At 47.0% G+C, this 23,880-nt stretch overlaps 1 protein-coding gene across 4 annotated transcripts in view; it reads right to left on the bottom strand.

The window, feature by feature from the left end:
• NKAIN4 (sodium/potassium transporting ATPase interacting 4) overlaps positions 1-22,671 on the bottom strand; it is a 43,566-nt gene extending 20,895 nt beyond the window's left edge. The window contains exons 1-4 of one of the 4 annotated variants that reach the window (XR_001559115.2): positions 22,233-22,670; positions 4,727-5,010; positions 947-1,084; positions 379-459 (exon numbers count right to left, since the gene is read on the bottom strand). Coding sequence is in view for 3 of the 4 variants with exons in the window: in XM_015881607.2 (XP_015737093.1) it covers positions 379-459; positions 947-1,084; positions 4,727-4,807 (300 nt within the window). In the remaining variant the exon portion in view is untranslated. Of the gene's footprint in view, positions 1-378; positions 460-946; positions 1,085-4,726; positions 5,011-22,232 lie in introns of all 4 variants that reach the window. The other 3 variants (XM_015881607.2, XM_015881604.2, XM_015881606.2) reach the window with 3 other exon arrangements.
• Positions 22,672-23,880: the final 1,209 nt, after the last annotated feature.

A 23,880-nucleotide genomic window follows, 5' to 3' on the forward strand; every position in this document is an offset into this window, starting at 1 on the left:
CCAGTTAGCTCACAGCCTTCCTCAGCCACCTCTACATCACAGCAGGGAATTAGCCCTCAAATGTCATCTCCTCTCAGGATAGCTCTGCTGGCAGATTTGCCCTTACCTTTAAAAAGCGAAGACACTTTATCCCATATGCCAACTGAGCTTATTCCAGCTACCACTTGCACTGACCAGCAAAGGGCTCTTGATGAACTTTTAACTCCCCATTTTTACCGTACAATAAGCATTAATTCTCCACCACAAGTACAGCAACCCTCTCAGTATTCGAGAAAGCAAGGATTAGTTCCCAGGTAGTCCTCTCTCCCTTATCTCACTACTAAGCTCTGTTCTCTTTGCAGCAAAGCCTGGACATGCACTCACGCAGTTCACACTCACCTTTGAGAGCCCTCCCACTTCTAAGTAAAAACAGATGATGAAAATGTTCCAGGTGACCCAAACTGCAGTCCAGATGGCATACTAAAAGAGAACAGGAGGGAGAGAGAGGAGCAATAAACATGAGGAAGTCACCAGAATCAGCTTATATGTATATACATATATATATTCCATCTGGGGACAGTTAAATGCACTTGAGTCAGCACCATCATCTTTTTCTCTTCTTCTGTTTCTCATATGCAGAAGGTCCTCTACCTAATTAGAGGCAAAGGGGCAGAGCATTGGAGGGAGTGGAAGAGCCCCTTCATTGTGTTTGTCCAACATCTATTTCTCCCTCTTTGTTGAGTAGCATCTTTGTTTCATGCAATAAACGTTCGAAATCTTCCAAGTTTGGAGCAAGTACAGCAGAAATGCACAACACTGAACAATGTGTTCTTTAGCACAGCCAGGCACCTCCTGCTATAAATGTTTGCAGTGCTCATGCCTCATTTCCCAAGGGCTTTACACGGTTCCTCATCACTTGCTGTGTCCCACCAGAGGAAAGGCTCGGAACAAAGCGGATATTACTTACCACCACTATGTAGCGAGGTCTGTACTGAATGGTGCCAAACAGGCCAAGGATAACAATGATGATGTGGAGGAAGTTGGCTAGGATGGGGGCCCACTGGTATCCCAGGAAATCAAACACTTGCCTCTCTAATGCAGCAAGCTGGAAGGGAGAAGAAAAAGAAGAGTTACAGTTTCAGGACTCACAATGTTAATTCTCAAGGTTTTGACTCGCTCCCTGAGCAAATCACCGCAGCAGCTGAAGTCATTACTCCCATCCCAAAGCAATTTACTGCCTATGAACCAATTCAGTAGCACAAGACATGTATCTACATCCCCTTTCTTCTTCACACCCCTCCCTTTCCCTCTTGTGACTGAGCTAATGTGGACCATGAGCTGCAGTGCCTAAGTGGGGGCATGTCCTCTATTCTGTGCACTTTGCAATGGGGAGGCAGCCCTGGCAGTGAGACAGTAACACCTTAAACAGCTGCAACATGACTTTCAAGAACTCATTTATCAGAGCTTTCAGCATCACTCCATCATTCCTGACACCTCTCAGATTTCTGCTCTGCAGCACACATCCATCAAGGTGAGAGGGAGGAGAAAACTCTCCCCTCTGCCTTCCCCCAGCAGAAAATCCTGCCATCCAGCAAAGAAATTCTGCAAACACATTGGCTTTTCAGCCCCAGTAACCTGGTTCAAGGCTAGTACTGTGTTCTAGAAGTAAAGCTCCATTAGCACTGAGGTGCTGGGTCTTATTTTCAAGCTTACTTACATTAAGATGTGCTTTTCATCTATAACATATTGTTTGTGTATTAGGCAAGAAACTGCTTATCTGGTTCTGAACCACTGTGTTATGCAAGCAGTTGTAAAAGCAAAACCAGCATCCAGTTGCATGCTAGACTTAACATCCCCACCACCTTTAAATGCTATGCCTATGGGTGAAACAGTGAGTGTAGGGGGCAAAAGGATTCCTGAGCTTTTTTGCTTCAGATTTCAAAGAGCACCTTTTCTTATAAGATTTCAAAGTGTTTAATTATCAGAGTAGCATGTTGCAATTACATTATGACTTTTCATATTTATTTTCACCTAAATAAATCATTACATTTGACCACTGATAGTCAATTTAACTACTAATTAGACGTTAAGAGTTGGATGATCCTTATCTGCTATGTGTAATCATATGTGACATCTTTTCCTGGTTTGGCTTTAAAGTGGAAGCCAGGAGCCAAGCACTGAGACTTCTGTAATGACTTCTGAACATGATGGTCACAGGTCTCCAACCCACTGCATGAGGAAGGAAACCACATTTATCAGATGGGCATCTCCTTCTCAAATCAGCAGGGAAATTATCATCACATCCCTTTTGGGCTGGAAAGATATCACAATTCTCAACATTATCTTAGAAGTTCAACAAAAATCTCAGTTTCAAAGAAATCCATATTGGGCCTGGGTGAGGGAGATCAATCAGTAAGCAGCTTTCCTCATTGGCATCTCTTCACCAGTAAAGGGGTATGGAGAAACCAGGAGGGAACAGTGCCAGCATCAAAATCTGTCTCATCTGCAAATGAATTCGTTTTCCCTTTGAAGCAGTTCAGATCAATTTGAAGCAGCAGGAAGATGCCATGAGATGTGCATTGTGGCCATGTACCACCTCCAGGCCAGCACAGGGCAAGGACAGCTCATGTTACTGCTGTGCCTGGTCCCCCCAGCAGGGAGATTTTCTGTATCTCATCAGAAGCAGCAGTGAGAGGTTAAATACTTAATCTTGTAGGAGGGGATTAACGCACATAACTTAACGATATTTGGAAATCTTGAATCCTGACTGGCTGACAGTGAGTCATATGACTGTGACCGCTTCATCCAATCAGGCATTTAATTGGCTTTGTGAGTCCCATTAGCGTTAGAGCATGTGTTGCACAGAGATGGCATGGCTACGTGTCACTGAGCCGAGGGGACCAGCGGGTGTGTGTTCTGCACAGATAATGCCCTGTGATGCTCAGCTTCGCCTCCTGCCTTCAGGCCCCCAGTGGGGATAAAGATAGGCGCTGTCTACATTAGCACTCAAAAATCAGGGCATCCATGTCTAGAGATATGTTTTCTTCTCACAAATCTCATCAGACTGTGTAAGCTCGCCCTTTGGCATCTTGATGGTTCCTCGTTTTGACCTGGGACACCGTCGGGTCTTGAACTGAACAGTACCCAGCCATCCTGAAGATGACGTTTCCCATGACCACAGGTTAACAAGAGTTCTTGCAGGAGCTGCGATCTAAACCACCTTTGCACAACTCATGGAGGGGTCATTTGCCCTTGGCCACTCTTCATTTTTCCCAATGGACGTTAGCTTTGGGGAGCGGGAGCAGTCAGTATGATTCTAAATGATGTGAGCACTCAGACAAGGTGTTTCCTCATTTATATGAACAGAAGCAGTGTTGTGTAGGACAGGCATTGATGGCAAATTCAAATGCTGCTGATGAATCTCTAGAACTGGATTGTGGACATGCAGGTGGTTAGGCTGTGCTGCAATCCAGCTGCTAGAAATGCAGTCTGAAGTTACACTGAGCTGGTCCGTGTCTCCCTAGGAGTCCAGGCTAATTAAGAAAATATTTGCTATAGATGAAACAACCGTTTCACTCATTACATTCCAGTTCTGTGTGCAAAGCATACCCGTTAAATGCCGCTGAGATCCGCAAGTACACAGGGTTGATGTTTCACTAAGCTGGCCTGGATCTGGGCTTAGTAACAGCACAACAGAGGTAAGGAATGCAGTCATACCCTTCCTGTCTGGTGCCTGCAGTTCAGCAGCAATGGCAGGGCCAGCTCTGCCCCTGCCCATGTGTGCCAACAGACCTGCACTCTCACACTGCGCTTCTCTGCAGTCCCTCTCGGTGAATGGAGGAAATGCCATATCTTTGCTGTAGCATTCTTTACAATTGATGATTCATGTTATTCTATTGAGAACCCCTATTATAGTCTAGAGGTATTGGTTGTAAAGAGAAATTTCACAGATTGTGGCACAGGTTTCCACCCATTCAAAAATGACAGGACCTTTCCATCAGGGAGAACAATTTCTTCTTCTTTATGACTGCTCTTATTAAAAATAGTATTTCTTCTGCTCTTTTTGCTTCTCTAGACCACAGAACACTTCTACCTTTCACTCCTTAAGTTAAATGATTTGTTGCTGTACTAAAATCTGAATGGTTGTGGCAGGTTTCCTTCTCCTGAAATAAACCCCATTTCTGCTGATCCAAGTGCAAATGAAACAGCAAATGAGCATGAGAAGTGCTCGTTAGCCAGGCAAACAAAACGAGCTGAAGCTTTCTGCTGGGCTGCCCTTCACTGATACAGCTGGTAAAGATAAGGATGGAGAGAAGGCAGAGTTTATAGCTTACACACTGATAAAGGCTCTGTGAACTACCTAGGAGGGATGTGCTCATGGTCTTCTCAAAATGTGGCATAGCTCATTGGAGGGCTGAACCTCCACCCTGGTTTGGGATGGGTCTGGCAGGGCAGTGTCACTGGCAGATGCTGATGCCAGCAGGACACACTGAACTATTCACATGGGCTGGGGGTGGCTTGTTTAAATTCTCCTGATCTTTTGGATCCCAATAGTCACATCTTCTGTTGCTCCTGTCACACTGGGGAGCCCAGCCTGATTCCCCTGTACCTGCACAATGTTGAGGTTAAAGGGATGCAGACTAACAACTCACAGCTATCCATACTCAGCTGATCTCCATGTGTGCACCTACAGCTTGGACATGAGCAAAATATGTGACGTAAGCCCTGTATTTAATTTCCCACCTACCTGAACTGCAAGAGCCCCCAAGCTGCTCCCGTGGGTCCCACCATACCCTGCAATATTCGGGCTGCCTGGCTCAGTCCTCATCAGTTGATTCAGCTTTTGACTTCCTGCCAACTGGCTTTGAAGGAGATGCTCGTTGTTTGTCTGCTGTGCAAACACTATCAGGGCGGCCAAGAGTTTCACTGAAAAAGGTCACGGGCCTTTTCTTGAGGAAAAAATGGCATTGATTTCCTGCGGTATTTTGGTTGATGGCTTGAGTTCAGGGCAAAGTCACAGCGCTACTATCCCTGTGAGACATCATAGACAGATGAGTGTTTGAGTGCAGTTAGTTGAAACAGCAGGAAGGAATTAAGAAAGCCTCAGATGTCTCATTTTAAAATCTATCTATTTAGGTTTTGAACACAAGTATATATTTTTCTTCTTTCTTCTTTTTGTTCTCCCAGAACAGCTTAAGCTTGGCAATGCTACGCACTTGTCTGCTTTCATGGGTAGAAAAATTATCGAGTTAAATGGTAAGCTTGCTTTTACCACAGCGACTGAATTTCTAAATAAATATTAATGGTCTTAATAGCTGTTTAATTAAGTTTGTCTGAAAAAGAGCAATTCACTGAGCTGCTGCTTTACATCCCCCCCATCCAACGGGCTTGTTTGCTGGGTGCCGCGTCCTTGCCTCTTCTAAAGTCAGCATCTCACGTGCTAATGCACGCTGCATTCATGAAACCTCATTTTTCTTCAGTAAGTGTTGTCAAGGAAACCTTCCTTGGGGCCTTGTGATCCACAGCTCCATTCCCAGCATCCCCTTCCTGAATCACAGAGGTCAAGAGACTAATTGCACAGGAGGTCTCTGGTTGTCACTTTGTCTCTCAGATGCATTTGGTCCTTCTGGCCACTGGATACAATACGCCCCATTCTCTGCTCGGCTTGGTGTGCTCCTTCCCCAGGAGCTGTTTAAAACCCTTCTATTCACACAGACCTCAGGGAGGCCTCCAGTAGCAGACCTTATAGCCTTAAGTCATTTGTTTTCCAGAAACAAACTGGTTGCTCCTAGGGCTGGGGACACAAATGCTTCTGAAGACAAGGCTGCTGGAGGAGCTTGCACTGCAGGCTGGTGCTCAAGCAGCTCTCAGACTGCTCCATGCCACAGCTGAGGATCAGGTCCTGCACAGAGCCTGGGCAGGCTTAGCCCCACCAGCATGGGTCAGCACAACCTCTTGTCAGCATCCTGCTGCTGCACAGTGCAGATCTGCATCCTCACCTCCCCTGCCCTGGCACATTTCTGCTCTGGATTCTCCCATTCTGAGAGCTGGCACCAATGCTCTCAGGAATGTCACTGTTCTGACCTTGATTGCTGTGCTTTCTGTCGCTGATGCCTTTCACAAACATCCTGGCTGCAAAGATATGTAATTATTCAGTCCCACATGCCTGAATGCTGCTTAGCATTCCAGGAAAGGCACGATCCTCAATAAACACAAGGGATGAGACTGGCACTGAGGTATTCTTGGCTTGTGCTTAGAATCCAGCTTTGGATGAATGACTGGGGCTTCCCATCACCCCACAGTTCATGGTGCCCTACCAAAGGGCACATCCCCAGGTACAGCACAGCACAGGGCTGTGAATAGGGCAGCTGGGAGTACAGGTGAGTGGCTCTTGCACTTAACATTCAGAGGAGAAAACAGGATGTACAGCACTGACTTTCTGAAGGGTGTTCAGAATACAGCTCCCAGGAAGAAGACTGCTTCCTAGGAAGAACTTTTCTCAGTGAAATTATTGCCCTGCATTCCCCAAATGCTCCTAAATTGGTGTTCTGCTTCAGGCCCATTCTGTTTTGCAGGACCACATCTCACTGCAGGGTTCAGCCTGACAACAGCAGCATCAGAAACTTGAGCTGCTCTGCTCCCTTCTCTCCTGCTTGTTTCTCCTGATAGCATCTGAGTCCTGCACACTGCTGTGATTGCTGATTGCCGAGATCAGCAGCCAGGCTAAATTAATAAGCAGGTACCTTTGTGATCCAGGCAAAAAAAAGCACTCTGACAAGAACGAGGAACTTGTTCTACTAGTAACCTACATCAACATTCAAACCTAAGTTTCCCAAACATAATTAAATTAATCAGTTGTGCCCACAATGTCTCTGCCCCCAAGTTTTCTCCTCCCTCTGTGTCATAGCTCTCTGTTGGCTCTGCAGCCTTGCAATGAAAAGATGGGACACAGGAACAACAGTGAGATGACTGATAGCAACAGACACAAAGATAATGAGTTTCTTCAACAAGTGCCCAATACTTTCCTCAGTGAGATGCCATGTATGGCACAGCCTCAGCCCAGGCTCTGGCCTTCCCTTCATGCTGGAGGACTCACAGCTCTGCCCCATCCACCTCCTACCAACAACACTGGGCTTGCAGAGAGCCTCAATGGGGGGGAACCTTCTCCCACCAGTAGCACAAATTTCACTGTTAAGTGGAGTATATTGAAGTTGTGCCAATAACTCACCATCCATCTCCCTTGGGAGATCCACTACCATTTATGAAGCCCTCTAAACACTCAAAAGGCCATGAGGCAGAGCAGTGCAGGAGATCAGCAGGAATTTAATTTTGTAATAGATTTATTTCCTACCAATGAGGCTTTATATTACGTGATCTCTGCCTCTGCTCCGCCAGGGAGGCTGCACTAAGTTTGGGTTTGTTCTCATGGCAGGGATGCTGGGCAGTTGTTGGCTATAGGGACTGACCCTTTAACTCCTGTCTTACGCATGGTCTGCTCAGCTAAAATTGCTGTGTTGCACCTCATTCTTGCATCTTGCTGCTGGAAGAAAAGAGCACGAGCACACAGGGGTTGGATCAAGATTCACAGCGTGTATAGCTCACAAGACAGAAGCTGGACAGTTTACACAGAATCACTGCTATCCTTGTTACCTTTTAACATTTATTGGAAACTGCTATTTTATTTTCCATCTGGTTACCCCATCGTTCAATTGTCAAATATTCTACTGACAGTTTCCCAATGGAGGAAGAAACTCTTGCTTCAGGCTCAAAGTATGCAAGCTCAGTTCTTCTGTCATGTGCACGCAAGACGGAGGCTGACTATGGCACAGAGAGCATCTCCCACCTTCAGCTCCATGGAACTGGTGCCAGCTGGGAATGAGACATGTAGGCTGCACAGGACATGAACTTTTTGCTCCTGCTCCTCACAGAGGCCTAACAGTGGCCTGGGAGTAAGAAAAGGGCCTCTCTGGGACATCCTGGAGCTGTTTTTCTCACCCAGGGAGCTGCTTTCCACGGCTCCTCACTGCACACAGCAGTGGGAGCTGGAGCAGCTGAGCCCCTTAATTAGGTCATGGCTGGATCACGTGTACGGCACTTGCACTGCCCAGAGCCTCTATAGGAAAATCACATCCTAGCTCTGCAGCTTGGGCAAAGCTCGGGAGGGGAAGGATGTCAGAGCAGGAATAATTCTTCAGAACTTTGTCCGCAGGAAAGTGCAGGGCCCTGGTTTAGTCTATACTCAACAGCTGGCTCCCTCCCTCTCTGACACTGGAGATAAGTGGTAGCGTTGCTTTAATTTCCTCTTTCTCCTGCTGCAATGCCAGATTGCTTGGATATTCATAAACAGAAGGGGTTTAATGAAAATTATAATTAGAGCCCTGTGGTGCTCTCGCAGGTCGCCTTTACACTGGGCTGCCTATTTACATTACAAATCAGGCTGGTGTCACTGCAGAGTCTGCAGCAGGAGAAGAGGATTCATTAAAAGGAAAGTGCAGGGCTTGTGAGAAACACGGGAGAAAGAAAATGATATTGTTATTATTAATAATCTAGGAAATTGGGAGCTGCCACGGTCTAGCTGCAACTTTGCTCTGAGAAGAAAAGCCCATTTGTAATCATCCTGCAGCAGGCGGGGAGACGGCACGGCCACTCAGCAACTTCTACCAGTAATTACAGTGCAAACGGACCCTTTACATAGAGCATTATAGTTTCTCATGGAAAGCAAAGTGGCAATGAAGATTTTATCTCCCTCACCGGGATGCAGAAAAGCCCTCTTAGCACTCCAGCCTAGCTGTGAAGTTGTAGGCATAGGGAAAGACAACATGTGAAGCCAAAAGGAATGGATTCCCTGTGATGTTACAGCTTTCCCATTCCACCTGCCAGCAGCTACATACGGTGCTTTTTGCCCTGCTGTAATAGCATGCACAGCAGCTCCTCGAGACAGGCAGAAGCCCTCATTTTGGTGAGCACTGGAGCTAACATGAGGCACAGTGTGCAATCCTGTGCTGGAGATCCCTGTAAGACCAAATGAGTCGGGGAGAAGAGCCCATGGGCACAATGCAGAGGCTGCATATGGGTCCACCAGCACTCAGCCTGGCTCCCACTCCAGCCAGCACAAACTAGTATGTTCCTAAATACAACTCCTGGGTTTCGCTTACCTCCATCAGAGTGGTCTGGTAGAGGTGTTAACCTTCTGTTCCCCCCTATATAGTGAAATTAGAAATAATGCCCTCATTTTGCACAGAGGATAGTTAGAGATTTAGGTTGTATTTGTAAAATTCTTCTTTAATATTTCATATTAATGCACCAGCAGGAATGGCACCATCATTGTAACAGGGCTTTTATTGGATGTCTGTGTGCCCATAGTGATTACCAAAGGTGGCATTTCAGGTTAGGAACCTTTCCGTGCCCCTTCTCCTCCCCATCCACTGTCACACTCACAGAGCAGAGCACTCACCCCAATTCCATGCCTGCTTCCCCCAGGTTCAGCCCTGTCACAGGGCGATGCACCCAGAGCAGATCCCATCAACACCCAGCAAAGGATGCTGAGTCAGTTTGCTGCCAGACTCCCCTCTGTTTCTTTCCCCAACTATTAATCTCCCCTTGCCCTTTGTGGTCGGAGGACATCACTTCAGCCTCATAAACAGCTGGGAAGTCAGAACAGAGCAGATGAGCTAATACTGCAGAAGTATTTGGTTAGTGTATCAAAACTGACACAGGAGACTTTTCCTTCTGCACGTCATGGCAATATGCAGAAAGTTTACAGGCAAATTAGAAGCTGGAGTATTTTAGGAGTGCGGCCACAACCCGGCCAAGTGATTTGCTTGCATTTCATGCACGCTATCATCAGTGTAAAATCACTCATACTGCGACAGCTGAGCTGTAATCATCACTAGTAACACTCTGTTGTTCGTGCTCTGCCAAAAAACCGCCCTAACGTGAAAAAGTGCTTATGCTGGTTGAAAAAGGGCCACGAGTGAAATTCTCCATGTAAAACTGTGTTTGAAAAAGTTGTCATTTTTTGCAGCTGAAAAATAAATATCGGTAAAGAAATCCTGACCGCTGTCCCCCAACAGAACACACTTGTAAACTTCCATCCAAGCACCAGATGGGAAAACACTAGTAAAAAGAAAAAATATATTAGAAATGAAAGCATTTAACGGTCCAGCTTCTGGTTTCAGTACAATGCTTTTGTCAGGAGGGGTTTTAAGTTGAAACAGGCAGGATAACAACTGTTCTGTTACAAACAGGGACTGCCCAAAGCTTCTGGGGTACCTCGGGACTTTTCCAATAACCACAGTCCCCACAAACAACCTCCCAGCTACAGAGTGGCAGGAAAACGAATCCATCACTACTGACTTTCATTGTCCCATTGCTTCACCGAATGATAATCAACCCTGCTTATAACTGATTCATCACTTTCGTGACTGCAGGTAACACATGCAGCTCCAATGGCCTCCCTAGGGCTGCAAAGTACAGTTCTTGGGTCTCCTCCCCAGCTATGACCCCAGCAGAGATCCAGGTCTCTTTTTCTTAAGTCAACAAAAGGCAGAGAAGAGAGAGATATAAATGGCTCAAATAGATGAACCAAGTGAGAAAGATGTGCAGTGGAGATGGTGAAGCTTTGGCACGTCTGGTTGAAGTGATGCTGAAGTGCAGCTTTTCTCTATGGTAGTTGAGCAGCTTGGGGAGCAGGATCTGCTCTGGGTGGCTGAGAAAGGGTAAGAGCACCTCCCTGCTACAAAGTGGATCACTGCTACACTACAGGGTGGAGATGGTTGGGTTCAAAGCACAGGAATGAGTTGGGAGGACGTCAGGGAGCCCACGGTGTTCTGCTGTCCCCCCTCCCCACACCACCACATGCTCCTGTAGATGTCAGCTTTGCCATACTGGAGAGGGGTTTGATAACACGAAGGGTCCTTATCAAAGATTTACTGGTAATACAGTATTGTGTTAAAAAAAAACATCCCCAAGACTTAACAAGTTCTTTCATGTGTATTAATGGTATCGAATGCATTACTTTCTGTGCAGTGTTCCTTTTGTTTTTTGCATTTCAACCTAAGCAGATGATAAAATGAGACCCATGACATTCACTTTGATGGAGGCGAGCTGCTGGCTTTCCAACAGTGTAAATAAGGATTCAGTGCCTTTTAAAAAGCATTATTTTAAAAGCAAAGCCCTTTTGAGTGAGGGCTCGAATGGGGTTATTTTCCACATGACCAAGCGTCAAAAGGAAAGCAGCAGCCCCATCCATACTCTTATCACCCTTCCTGAGTCACCCACTGGATAGATTTGTCACAAGGTGAAATAAGAGCAAGTCCTCGATTTATTATCATTTTCTACTTGTCCTCCCTAATGCAGCTCCTGCCAGGATGAGTTTGCTGTGGGAAAGTGGAATGAAACCAGGCCTTTCAGTGCCGCTAAATAGGGCTGGGGGAGGGTTTCGTTAGGAGGAGGGGATCTTCCTCATTAGAAGTGGAAAATGTGCAACGCAGAGTTTTCATCAGATGCCGCCCAGCCTCCCAATTAGGACAGCTGAGACAAACAGCGCCGTTATTATATGCAACTGTTTATACAGTGTCACTCATCCATTGTTTATTTCATGAGCACAATTTATCTCTTCTGTTGTGCTACCCAATTTGTTTGGACTTCCAGCCCAGTTTCATAGCACACATCCTTTGGCCTCCCACCAGCCCGTTCCCCAATTAAGTTTCTGAGCGCGTTGCACAGCGGCTCCCTGCCCTCCCCCCCTTGTTTCCCGGCTGATGTCCGCATCCCCTTCTCACTGCAATGCTCCCCGGGGCTCCTGCCCCAACCCCGCTGGCTGCCCGCTCCTCAATGCCTCATGGTTTATTCAACAGACAAGCTGCATTTCTCTTTTCCATCTCTTTTTTTTTTCCTCCTCTTTTTTTTCTCTCTCTCTTCTCCGCTGTTTTTTTTCCCCTTCTCCTTTTAAATCAGACGCCAGCCAATAGGTCCAACTTTGGCAGCTTGGTTCTTTTGCAACAAACCTCAAAACCAACAAGCCAGCTGTATCTCAGCAATGCAGTCTGGTGGCTTTGCAGGGGCTGAGCCCTGACCCATGGGGCAGCAGCTCAGAGGCAGAGCACTCATGAGCACTTGTCTCCAAAGGGGACAAAGACTTGCCCTCCATTAACATCTGCTACAAAAGCTTCATCCACACTTGGCCCTGCCTTCTCGCTCCCAGTATTGCTCCCTTTGGGGTGGGAGATGATTTCCCAGTCCTGGAACACTCCCATCCTTGGGTTGCCTTTGCTCCAAACTTTCCAATCAGTTTGCTCACTCTTCTTGCTTGCAGTTCTGCCTTCAAGGATTAGCTAAAATAGAAAAGTGCTAATCCAAGTTATGGAAATTCAAATCCTTGTTGCTACGTTAAGTTGTTTCAAGGAAGTTTAATCTGGCAAGATTTGGAGGTGAAATCCACTGTTTAAAGTGGTAACAGAATCCATGCATCGCCTCTTCTATTAGTGTGAAAGCACTGTAGGTGCAAGAAGCAGCATTATACTCCTTGGCATAGCAACTTTAGGCTATCACTGTCTCTGATGAGCTCCAGCTCTGGGTTACAGCTGAATGAAGGATTTGCTGCTGCATTCCCATTCCCACTTCGTTTGCCAGCATTGTTTTTCCAGGATTTCTGCTAGAGATCTGCACAGTGCACTGCCACCAAACAGTGGGACTCCATCCGAACCTCCTGTTGTTTGTAGGTTAGTGTCCAAAATCTCAGTGATGAACTTTGTGTGCCCGTGGGAGCCACCGTGAGACAAAAACTTGGCAGATGTGAAACCTGGGTTACGTCTTGAGTGAGGAAAGCATCCTTTGGGTAAGCAATCTGCAGAGGAGTTTACTGCCTCTCCACCTCCCATCACTATGAGCTGCTTCAGAAATTCATCATACTTTAAATGATTCACTCAAGTAGCCATTCAGCCCCAGTTCATAGACTGCAGATCCTTTATTACACAGCTATATATTTAGCACTGAAATGGTTCTCAGCAGTTGTAACTGCCCTGTCATCTAAGGAATAAAACAAAGAGCCATTATTCATCAAAAAGGAGACACAGTCTTTATTGTCTGAAGCCGTGGTAGAGTTTTTATATCTCCCTGTCTGTTCCCCTGGGCTGTCACACAACTTAGTTTTAAGCTGTTTCAGTGGCAGCCCTGGAAGCTCAAACCCTCCTATAACATCTCATAGCTGACCTCCCAGCTTGCGTTGGTTTAGACTGACAACAGCATTTATCCTGAGCACATTAGATATGGCCAGTGACCTAAGAGCAATAAAGATAACCTTTCTAGAAAAGCTTGTGGTAGATGGCAGTCTGGTGGAGCAAGGAATTCAAGGTAAAAGGGTTTATTTAAAATCATGTTTACAAGCAGGAATACACATGTGTTTTGTGCACCAATCACAACCAGAAGATCTGCATCCAGGCTCTGTCTGATGGCAGAGATTTGTGAAGCAGCACCACTCACAGAACCAACTACCATCACTTTCTCCTCAGGCTTCTGAGAGCATATGAGAACCTGTTGGCATCAGCACGAATGCAGAGTAAAGAGGACACAGAAAAGATGCATCTGAGGAGGTGCTGTGCATGGCAAAGCAGCTGTTTGCACAGCGAGGCAGACCCGTCCTTCCTTCCTTTGAATGTTTCCTCTCTGAATAATGAGATGGGAAATTTGAAGACCCAGAATCTTAAAAAAGTGGCACACATTGAGGAAAAAATTGCCCTTTCCCAGCTTTGTAATTTGCTTTAAAACTGAAAATCACATCTCCAAAGCCCCATGCTCCCTTTTCTCCATACGCTCAGGGCACAGAGCAGAGCTCCCATTACACTTCTCCCAGCACCCTGCCGAACAGCCAGCAGTCTCCTGTGCTAATTAACTACACTGTATTCTGCACATATTTTGCATTTTTGAGTAATTAGGATAATCAGATTTCTCCCTTAATTCTGTACGTATACACTGTAAGCAGGTGTATTGCCTTTCCCACAATGATATCACAAGAAGCGCGTTGTCTGCTGGAGGTGCGGATGCCAGCCGCCTGTCAGAGCCCATTCTCGTCTCGCACATGGAAATCTGCTGCTAACGGATTACCAGGAGCCATGGGAAATTAGGAACCAAGCTTGATTTGGGTGAGTAGCCAGTAGCTCAGATATTTGTCCAAGCTATCTCAATGCACAGAGCCTTCATATCTGGCCAGAGATTTGGCCATTCTCTTCGCAGCCCTCTAGGGAAGTGCTGTGAGTGTAACACAGGGGTCACCTGGCCCAGAACCTCAAGGGTGTTTGGGGTTCTGCAAAGTGCAATAGCCATCACGTTTGTCTTTGAGCATTTGGCCTTGAAGCTTTCACAGATATGGGACTATTTGCCTCTTAATGGAGCATCAAGGGTGCAGAATCTTTGAAGAGGGCCAAGGAGGCTCCCACACTAAGTGCTAAGTGCTCCTGAGCGCCTGGGCCACAGCAGCAACACTGAGAGACCCTGCTACATAGAAAGACCATCTATCTGCTGAACCTCACATATCAGAAAGCTTTGCTCATAGATCTTGGAATGCAACACGACATGCACTCGACACAAAGAAGAGGAGCGATGCTCTTGTGGTACTACTGTAAGAATAATGTCCAAACATCACAAGTATGAACAAAAATGATTATGACCATGGTTTACATCCCTCTTGATCTCCAAGTTAAACTCCCTGGTACTAAGATTAAGCACTGGTTACTGCAGAGATAGTTTTCAGGCAAAGCTGGAGACAGGCAGTGACAAACTGTTAATTGTGTCAAGGCTGTTTATCCATGGTGGCTGATTGCAGCATACAGAGCAGACCATGCAAGGCTACACTCAATATTTTGTATGTTCTGCATGGGTAATAAAATACCCCATCCCCTTCTTTAGTGTCCTCCATCTCACCTTCCCCATTCAGCTGGAACGGTGCTTACAGATGAACTATCTCCAGAGAACAGCTCTTGGAAAACACAGTGCAGCACCAGACACTTTAATGAGTCCAAGGTTGTTGGCAGGGTCACCACAGACAAGGGAGAGGTCCCTGTTTCCCAAAAAGGTCTCACCAGGATTCATTTTTTATTAAGTATATTTATCTCTGAAGATCTTTACCCAATCTTCCCTCAGTAGCATCCAGTTCTTGTTCTCTCATGACTTTGGTCAGTTTGCTCAGTAAAGAAGGGCAGCATGTGACTGTTCACTTGCTCATTCTGACCCACCTCCCTTAGGTCAGCAGCATCCCGTATTGCTCAGGGGTGGCACAACAGCATCTTTTCTTTGCAGGCCTTGATGTGTACTCATCTCCTCTGAGATACACAAGGCACAGAGGCTGGATCCCACGCAAATTCAGCTCTCCCATCCCACTGCTGTGCTGCTGTGACAGGGTGGCAGTTTGTGCTCCTGTGCTTTGACCAGCCAGGGCTGGTGTGGATAACTGTGTGCTTGATGCATCGGCACAGAGAAAATACATTGGTGATCCTGGATCTCTAGAGTTTTGAGCATCAGTTGGAAGAACCAGAGAAGGTAAAAAAAGGGAAGAAAGCAGGTATTTTGCTGGCCTGAGACTGGAGAGCAGGTGGGAAGCTGCCTGCTGGGCTGGCCAGTCAGTGAGAGGTGGCAAAGAAAGCTGGCACTGAGACTCCTGATGTCTGCCTCCTCCGAGCAGGTGACGAAGGCAAGCTGTTGCCTTGATTCCCACAGTATATTTTCATTAAGCTGTGGCAGATGGCAGCGGAGGTCACCGCTTCCACACCATCATCCTTTCAGCCGAAAGGTGTCAGGGAATCTGACACCTCAATTACTAAAGTGAGATTGGTCCAAACAGCATCCAGGATGAAGGGGGAAAGGGAATTAGAAAAGCCGCTCTCCTAATTTCCATGAATCCTCACCTTTGAGAGAAAATCTGGGACGAGAACTTCCCTGATAAACAACATATTTCTGCCTAACATCCTGACACAGAAGCAGCTGCTCTGAGAACCAGCCACAGACACCAGAAAAATGGCAATTAAGTCCTTGTGGAAATGAGAGCAAAAAGCACTCCTTGGAAAAGGCTGTTGATGCTAATGAGCTACAGCAAAGTCAAGGGAGGATCGACTAATCTTACCCCAGCATAGAACTGCTGCTCGCTTCCCTCCAGCCTGTGAAACGTGGAACATGAAGTGAAACAAAGCTGCCACACTTTGCTTTACGAGGGTTTTCAGAAGTCTGCTAACCCACACCAGTGCAACATCACCATTGACTTCTCTATGTGCAACATGAAATGCCGTTCGGACACAGCAGTGAGAAGCAGAGTCCTTGCTGAGACACCAGTCTTTCCCATCCCAACTGTTAATACCCACTTTCCTTTTACTATTTTACCATTACTATTTCCCCACTTGTTACTACTCTTAATCCTTGCTATTGTAATCTGTACAGTTATCCATGGCAAAGAAGATGAAGTGAGAGTCTGACCTCATCAGAGCTCAATGAACAAGCAAAGCAGAATTTACTTGTTCTTATTTTGGGATCTCAAAATCATAATACAGTTTTGGAATGATTATGAAATATCTTGGATTGGCAGCTCTGCATGGTGTTACTCATTGAGCTTCCTCCAACGACAAAAACACCAAAAAGCATTGGCCTACAAGGAGATAACAAATAAGTTCAACAGGACTGAGCAACACCACAGCCTATGCTTTCTTTGCGAGCAGTTTCCCCTTAGTGTTTAGGAATGACTTCAAAACTCCCAACACGAAGACATCAGAGATATTTGGAAGACGAAAACAGCCAGGACACAAAACCAAACCAAATCAAAACAAAAAAACCCACCAAAACCCAAACTCCTTCCTACTGAAACCCTTCAACTTTTTGACAGAAGCTTGAAAACACTTTTGAAAAGTCCAAAATATTTGGGGTTTGGCACAATAAAGCCCCCGTCATTTCCAGCGAACATTGCTGAATGCCAGAAAATGTTCATTTTTTGGCCAGAACTGTCCTTTTTTTTACCCTCTAGAGATGGAGAATGGAAAAACAATGCACTGCCTTTAAGATAAAAAATGTTTCCACTTAGTTGAAAAGTGTCTTTCAACCAAAGCTCACTACAGACACAACCTGTGCAGTCAGGTCCGCTCATGACATCTACTCCAGCCAATACAGAGGGAACACCACGAGCATAAGGATGTGAGATCAGAAATGATCTCTGCTTTTTAAAACAGAAAGGTTTGATTGCACTGACCTCAAACTCAATGCTGTGTTAATGGGAGAAGGGAAAGCTACAGCTGGGGCACTTAGACCTTGCTAGACGATATGCGTTTTCGTAAATGCTGGAAAAGCAATGGGCTATTCCAGGGTTTTCCTGGAGGAAAAGTGATCACAATCTGCCTTTGTTATCCAGCTTATTCTCCAAGAGTTCCTACTTGAGGGCCCCTGGAGCAGATTCTTGGAAGAGCTCCATTTTGCACCCCAGCCAGAATGCTCCGAGTTTCCGTATATTATTAGCACACAATGGAGCAACGTCAGCTCGCACTGGGAAGGGCCCCTGGCAGCCACAATGCTCCCAGCCCCAACCCCACACCGGGCTGGGAAAGGGGCTCCCTTCTGGTGAAATTCCACCTCCTCCTCCTCCTGCATGGCCCTGGTGCTCAGGGACAGAAAAGGCAGGAGGCAAAGCAGCAGAGCACAGTCAGGCAAAGGCACAGCAACAGCCAAAATACAGCCCAAGGTCTCTGGGAAGAGTTGACCAGCATCAGTCTACCCCTCAGCTGCTTTTTGCCTTGGGCTTTGCCAAATGTCATTCCCGGTCTGAAAGTGGGTTTGGGTTTGGTCAGAGGGCACTAAGGAAACTTGATTCCTGTGAGTCACTTGCAATCTGTGCCACCACCACTATGGGAAACATGGACGTGGGCTGCTGGCAGTGCACAATCTGCATTGAAACACACCGTGTGTTCCCAGGCCCCTCTTCCTTGGTGCTGCTCAGAGCTTTTGGCCTCAGACCATTGCAGCGTTACTGACTCCAGCTGCTCAAGGAAAGAGAGAGAAAAAAAAAGAAGAAGAAAAATCTCCATAAGCAAAAATTCAACTTTTTTTGTAAGAAAAGCCCCACAACTCCAAAACTAAAAATGCTCGCCAGCACAGCAAGCATTTGCCAGCACATTTTTGAGGTTTTGCCAAAATATTCTGGCCAAAACTTTGGAGGAAAAAAAATAAAGAGCTGTGTATGGAAAGCAGATACTTCTCACGAATATATTCATTTAGTCAAATCCCCAGGTTTCTACTGAAAGTCAGCATCAGTGGAAAATGCTGACGAGCTCTATTATTGGCACAGCTTTAATTTTCCTTTGTCTGGAACAGACACGGAGAGGACAGCATCTGTCATGTGTAGTCTTTTGACTTATGTTATTACTTAAAATGCTCTGTTATTGTATGTGGTCTCCAGGAGCCCATCACGGTGCTGGGTGCCGTGCGTACACATGGTGTCTCTTCTAGAGGGATTATAATTTGAGCACAAAACCTGGACAAGATAAACAGTTGGAGCGTAGGGTAATTTCACATTGGTCCCAATCAGCAAAGGGACGCTGTGCTCACCCCTGCACCTGCTCTTTCCTTTGGTGCTTTGTGCTCAGCCGTGCCCCAGCTGCTGGGTTTGGAGCTCCCCAGGAGATGCAGAAACCTGCCCAGCTCTGAGGGCAGCTGCAGAGCAGGGAGAGATGGGCCCCTATCTATTTCCCTACCCTTCCATTGCAGTCCTGCTTGCTCCTTCCCATGGACGCTCTCCCAACCTCCCTTCTGCAGACTTATATGCAGACCACATTGAGCCCATCTATTCTCTTGTCTTCCCTGACATGTGTGCAATCTCACGTGCCTGTCTACCAGTCTCCCTTCCTCCCCTGCCCCATTGCTTCATGTCCTTCCTGACTCAACCCCTTTAGGTACAAGGGAACAGTTAGAGAAGGATCTGCACTGGTTTCAAATAGTTTCCAGCCCTGGTCACCCCGTTCTGTAAGAGAATGCCAAGAAGGGAGTGAGGGAGAAGGAGAGCACAGGGAAATAAATAAATAAAGGTATATAGTTACTTTTGGTTAGTCTCAGTGTGCAGTCCCATCCCAGGGCACTGCGCTCTGTGCTCATTTGAGGTATTAGTCACTTTTTCCATTAGAAGCTCTTATTCTATGGGGATTTATAATGTATCTGTAAAATTGTCTCCAGGCTTTGCTTGGCATCTGAGCTCTCGATTCATGGACAGAATGTAAAGAAACTGCAGTTGTTTGATTTATTGGGACAGGGCACGGAGAGGAAGGGATTTTTTCCATGCTCAGCTTGGTGGAAATAAATTCACATAGTGCTTTCAGGACAAGATAACATATTACTCTAGAAAATACCAGTTGGGTGCAATTTCAGAGCAGCAGAGACCAAGTCGTCAAGTGTGGTCTTTCCCACTGACCCACCCACAGCCTTGCCCTTTTCCATCCCTCATTTCTACAAGGGACAAGGGCACAAACTCCAGGATCCAAACATCCTGGTGCCTCTCCCATCTGCAGAGTGTTCATGGCCTGGCTGTTCCCTTGGACTTCTGCTGTACACAGGGATGGGTTGGGAAGAAGAGCAGGATCCAGCGCAGCAACACACGGCAGGACCTGAACCTCCTTGCAGATAGGCAGCAGGAGCCTGAGGTGGATGCTGCAGGGAAACAATAACCTAAAACTGGAACGTGGCAAATTACTTATTCAAATGCCAGCCTTCCTCTCCCCCTCTTGATTAGCAAACCGCTGGGGAGCCAGCCCTGATTTTCTCCAGACAGTCGTGCTCGGTTCCACTCCTTTTACTCAGCCCTGAGCTGCCCACGGGGCTGCAGCCCTCGTTGGTATTCGTGCTGCGTTGCAGCCCTCCCTTCCCTCCATGGGCTGTTCTGCTCTCCAGCTGGATCACAAACTTTTTCTCTGCATGCACAGCAGTGATTAATAAGTTCAGTTTCTATCTTTTTTTTTTCTTTTTCTTTTTTTTAAGCTGTAGTTTGCAAACACTTCCCAGTACATTAACCCAACTATTAACATCTAATAATAAAGCAATCTCCAAAACACACCGCAAGCCAAATCCTCCTCCTCTTCTTTAAGGAGAGGTGTCATTATTTCACGTTTCCACTCACTGTGTATAAATGAAGCCTTGAGGAACAGACAGGAGAATATAGAATGAAACAGAAGGACGTATTGCAGAACTAGAGTGGGAAATCCCACAGCTGAAATCTTCTCTCCCATTTAAATGTAAGGCACAAACCACCGCTGCCCACAAGGAGCCAGGATTCAACCCAGCACTTTGGGAGACACGGTGCTCAGCAGCACACAGGGAAGGCTGGGAAGGGTTCAAAGTATCAAATGAAGCAGAGCAGAGACACCAGAGGAACAAAGGAAGTTCACGTCATTATAATTTATTGATGATCTTGGCCTGATTGCTTCAGTGTTTTGTCTCAGCGGAGCGCACTGCACGGCACAGAGTCCTGCAGGTCACTCTGTCGTACTGATGTAGAAACGATGCGACAACTTGCAGACAAGTTTGACTTACAAGAAAATATATAAAATAAGCACCAGGATGGGGCTCAGCCTCACCCAAGCACTTGCTGGGAAGCAGCCAGGATCTCCTGACCTCACTCCCAGCAAAGCGGAGCTCCAGGAATTCCCTCCCCATAGCTCACATTTTTCCAGCTCTACCAATTCACCCAGTGAGCTCCATGGGAAATCACTATGGCTCAGGCATCCAAACTTGCTTAAGAATGAGCCAAACCGATTCTTTTCTTCAAGGAGGAGGGTCTTAAGGAAAATAAAATGCTGGGGGTTCTTTTGTCCCTGTATCTTGGATACGGAAAAACTCCCACGCTTGTCAGAAATAAGAGCAGCACCGGCAGCCCATGGCTTTCTCTTTTTCTTACTCTCTTTTTTTTTTGCCCCTTCACTCCAGTATATGCAAGTGTGTGCCTTAAAGCTGGATGACACAGTGATGGGTTTAAGAGACAGTGAGTGTTGAGATGCCAGTTACTAGTGTAATACGGGGCGCAGCTTCTTTCTTCTGTGATCACGGGTGAAAAATCAAAAGAAATAATCCAGAAGGCTGAATGCACTCCTCGGCCATTCAGCACACTCATAAATATGCCTAGCGAGATGCTTTGTGTAAAAAACTTCTATTCTGCATTTTGTTTAACTGTGAGTCAAATCTTCCACCCCCTTCTGACTGCACTCCTTGCAGTTAGTGGAGCTGCATTCCCACCCTGTTCCCCATCAGTTTTAGGCCGATGGCTTACGTTTCAATGCTAGCAGGTTCTCATTTTTTCTATTGATCTCTCTCCCACCTCCGGCCCATTGCCCGCTCGCTGGTTGCCTCTTGGCAGAAAATAAGCCGCTGTTACAGTAAGCAACTCCCAAACAAAGAGTTTTAACTAGATTCGCCCCTTGGCACTAGCTCACCATTCAACAGAACTTAGGAGAAAGCCTGCCATTTCCTGCCCACCGCTAATGCTCCAGAATAAAGTGAATTTGGAAATGAAATTAACTATGTATAAGCTGTCATTTCCTTTTTAAGGCTGGAGGAGCCCTGGAGACCATCAGCTACTGACAAGAAGGGGACCCTCCAGGTCCAAGCTGGATGCACAGACACTCAGGAACAAGCAGACCTTTGTTAGCACCACTTACACCGACACACACACACACAGATGTCACCAGGATGAGCAGCCTTTGCCCACAAGGGACACTTTCTGCACGCCAGCCAGTTTATTCCTGAAGAAATATATGCATGAGCACATTGAATATAAGCACATCACCCTGAGGACAGCTCAAATAATTCCTTCCACGCCTGCACGGACCCCTCTGGTGCAGGGTGGGATCCAGCTGCCTTAATTCCTTCATGCAGCCACATATAGAAGGGCTGAAGGTACAGGGAGGTTTTGGCATAGAGGAAGTTTTGGTTTGGTTTTGAGCATCGCCACCAAACCAGCCGGGACGCCTTTGATGGACAGATTTCCTTTAGTTGCATTTCATAAACACAAACTTACAAATTGAAGAGTTGGAAAGAAAAGAAAACAAAAGCATAACAACCACATTTCTCCGAGTTTTAAGAACCAGAGGCTGCTCACCCAGCAGCTCAATCCCACTGCAAAACGAAGTTGCAGAGGGACCGTCCCGTAGCTCCCTCTGTCCCGAAGCACTGCGGGATCCGCTCCGCTCCGGCAGCCCCATCCCCATCCCGGGCAACCCCTTGGAGCCCGTAGAGCCGGCACTTACCAGCTGCAAAGTGCAGAGAAAAATCAAGGTGCAGCGTCCGGTGCAGCATCCCATGGTCCCCGAGTGCGCCGGGGCAGAAAGTGGGATAGGGACAGCAGGGACAGGGGCGACAGGGACAGGGGCCAGCAGAAACAGGGGCAGCAGAAACAGGGTTAGCAGGACAGGGGCAGCAGGGACAGAGCACCCAGCTCGTCGCAGCCCCGGGGCTCTCCCCTCCCGCAGCACGGAGCGCAGCTGCCGCTCGCCGCCGCCGGGAGCGAAGCGGGCGGGGAGGGCGGTGGGAGGAGGGACGGAGGTCGCGGCGGCTGCCGGAGCCCCTCCGGGAGTCGGGGAGGAGGCAGTGGGGCCACAGCTTAAAAGGGCAATGCTCCGCCGGACTCTCCCGTCCCGCAGGCTGAGGAGGTTGGGATGAGACCCCTGAGCTTCGCTGGGGTGCTCCCGGCCCCCCCGGTCACGGCCCGCCCCCGGGAGGCTGAGCCAGGCGGTCCCAGTTTATTTATTTTCCCGAGATGAGAGACCCTGCTGCTGGCGGAGGGTGTGCCAGCACTCCGTTCATAGGGCATGGAGACTATAGGGCATCCCAGGCTACAGGAATCTGGTCCTCCTCTCCCCTTGCCACATGTGCCCCTCACCTTCCTCCCCACGCAGATGCTGGTTTATTCACCCTAAAGTCTTCATGCCCAGGATTAACCTGAAATACAATAGTTGTTTCCATAAACTTTGTCAGTTAAAGTGCACATGGAGGACAAACGCAGGGGAATAAGACACGGAAATCATTAAAATGCACATTTGTGAGCGTCTTAAATTGTGTATGGGCCTTGTCATGTCTCAGTGGTTTAAGAAGTAGAGAGCATCTCCTTCTGTGGAGAGCTTCCACAAGGGCACCATCTAAGAACCACCCACCATACCCTGCATCTGCAGCAAAGCAGGTCCTTCTGCTTCAGTTGCAAACAGCAGAGCAAATCCAGGAGCACACAACCACATCTTTTACACCACTGAGCCCCCCACGTTGCCTTCTGCCCTGTGGAGTGGGAGCTTCTGTCACCTGTCCCTGCTTTTACTCAGCCTAAGCAGTAGGTGACACACAGGATGCCAGGATGTGGATGTACTTATAGCTAAGCTCCACTAGAGTGGGATAATAAGCTTTGGGAGAGGCACGTCTGATGACAATGTCATCTCTTTGCAGTCTCCTTGGCTGCGTGATAAAGTTTGCTTTGCTCTCAAGCAAGTCAGGGCTCCATTTCTGCCTCTAAAGCAGCGTGACTTTGGTACTGTGAATGATCAGCCTCAGTGACCTCTAAGTACTCATGCCAAGTTGCTTTTTGCAGTGGTGGAGATGGAGATGGAGATGGCAGCTAAAACAACAGGGGCTCTATCATTTTATTTGAAGGAAGCATTGCTTGATTATAACGGAATGGAGCAGGGTTAGTCTTGAAGTGCTGTGAATGTTTGAAACCTGGTAGTAACAAAGTTATTTTTATTCATATCAGATGCAGGGAAAAAAAGAACAAATGAACAAGCAAACTGTGAATGCCTAAGGCTGGGAGATGGGCTTTGAGGTGATCTCAAATCCTACTGTTTTTAAATGGTAAAATGTATTGATTATGTGACCTGTGCATCGAGCAGAACCAGGGCAGCAATTAATGCA

This window comes from Coturnix japonica, chromosome 20, assembly GCF_001577835.2.
Source record: "Coturnix japonica isolate 7356 chromosome 20, Coturnix japonica 2.1, whole genome shotgun sequence".
NCBI lineage: Eukaryota > Metazoa > Chordata > Aves > Galliformes > Phasianidae > Coturnix > Coturnix japonica.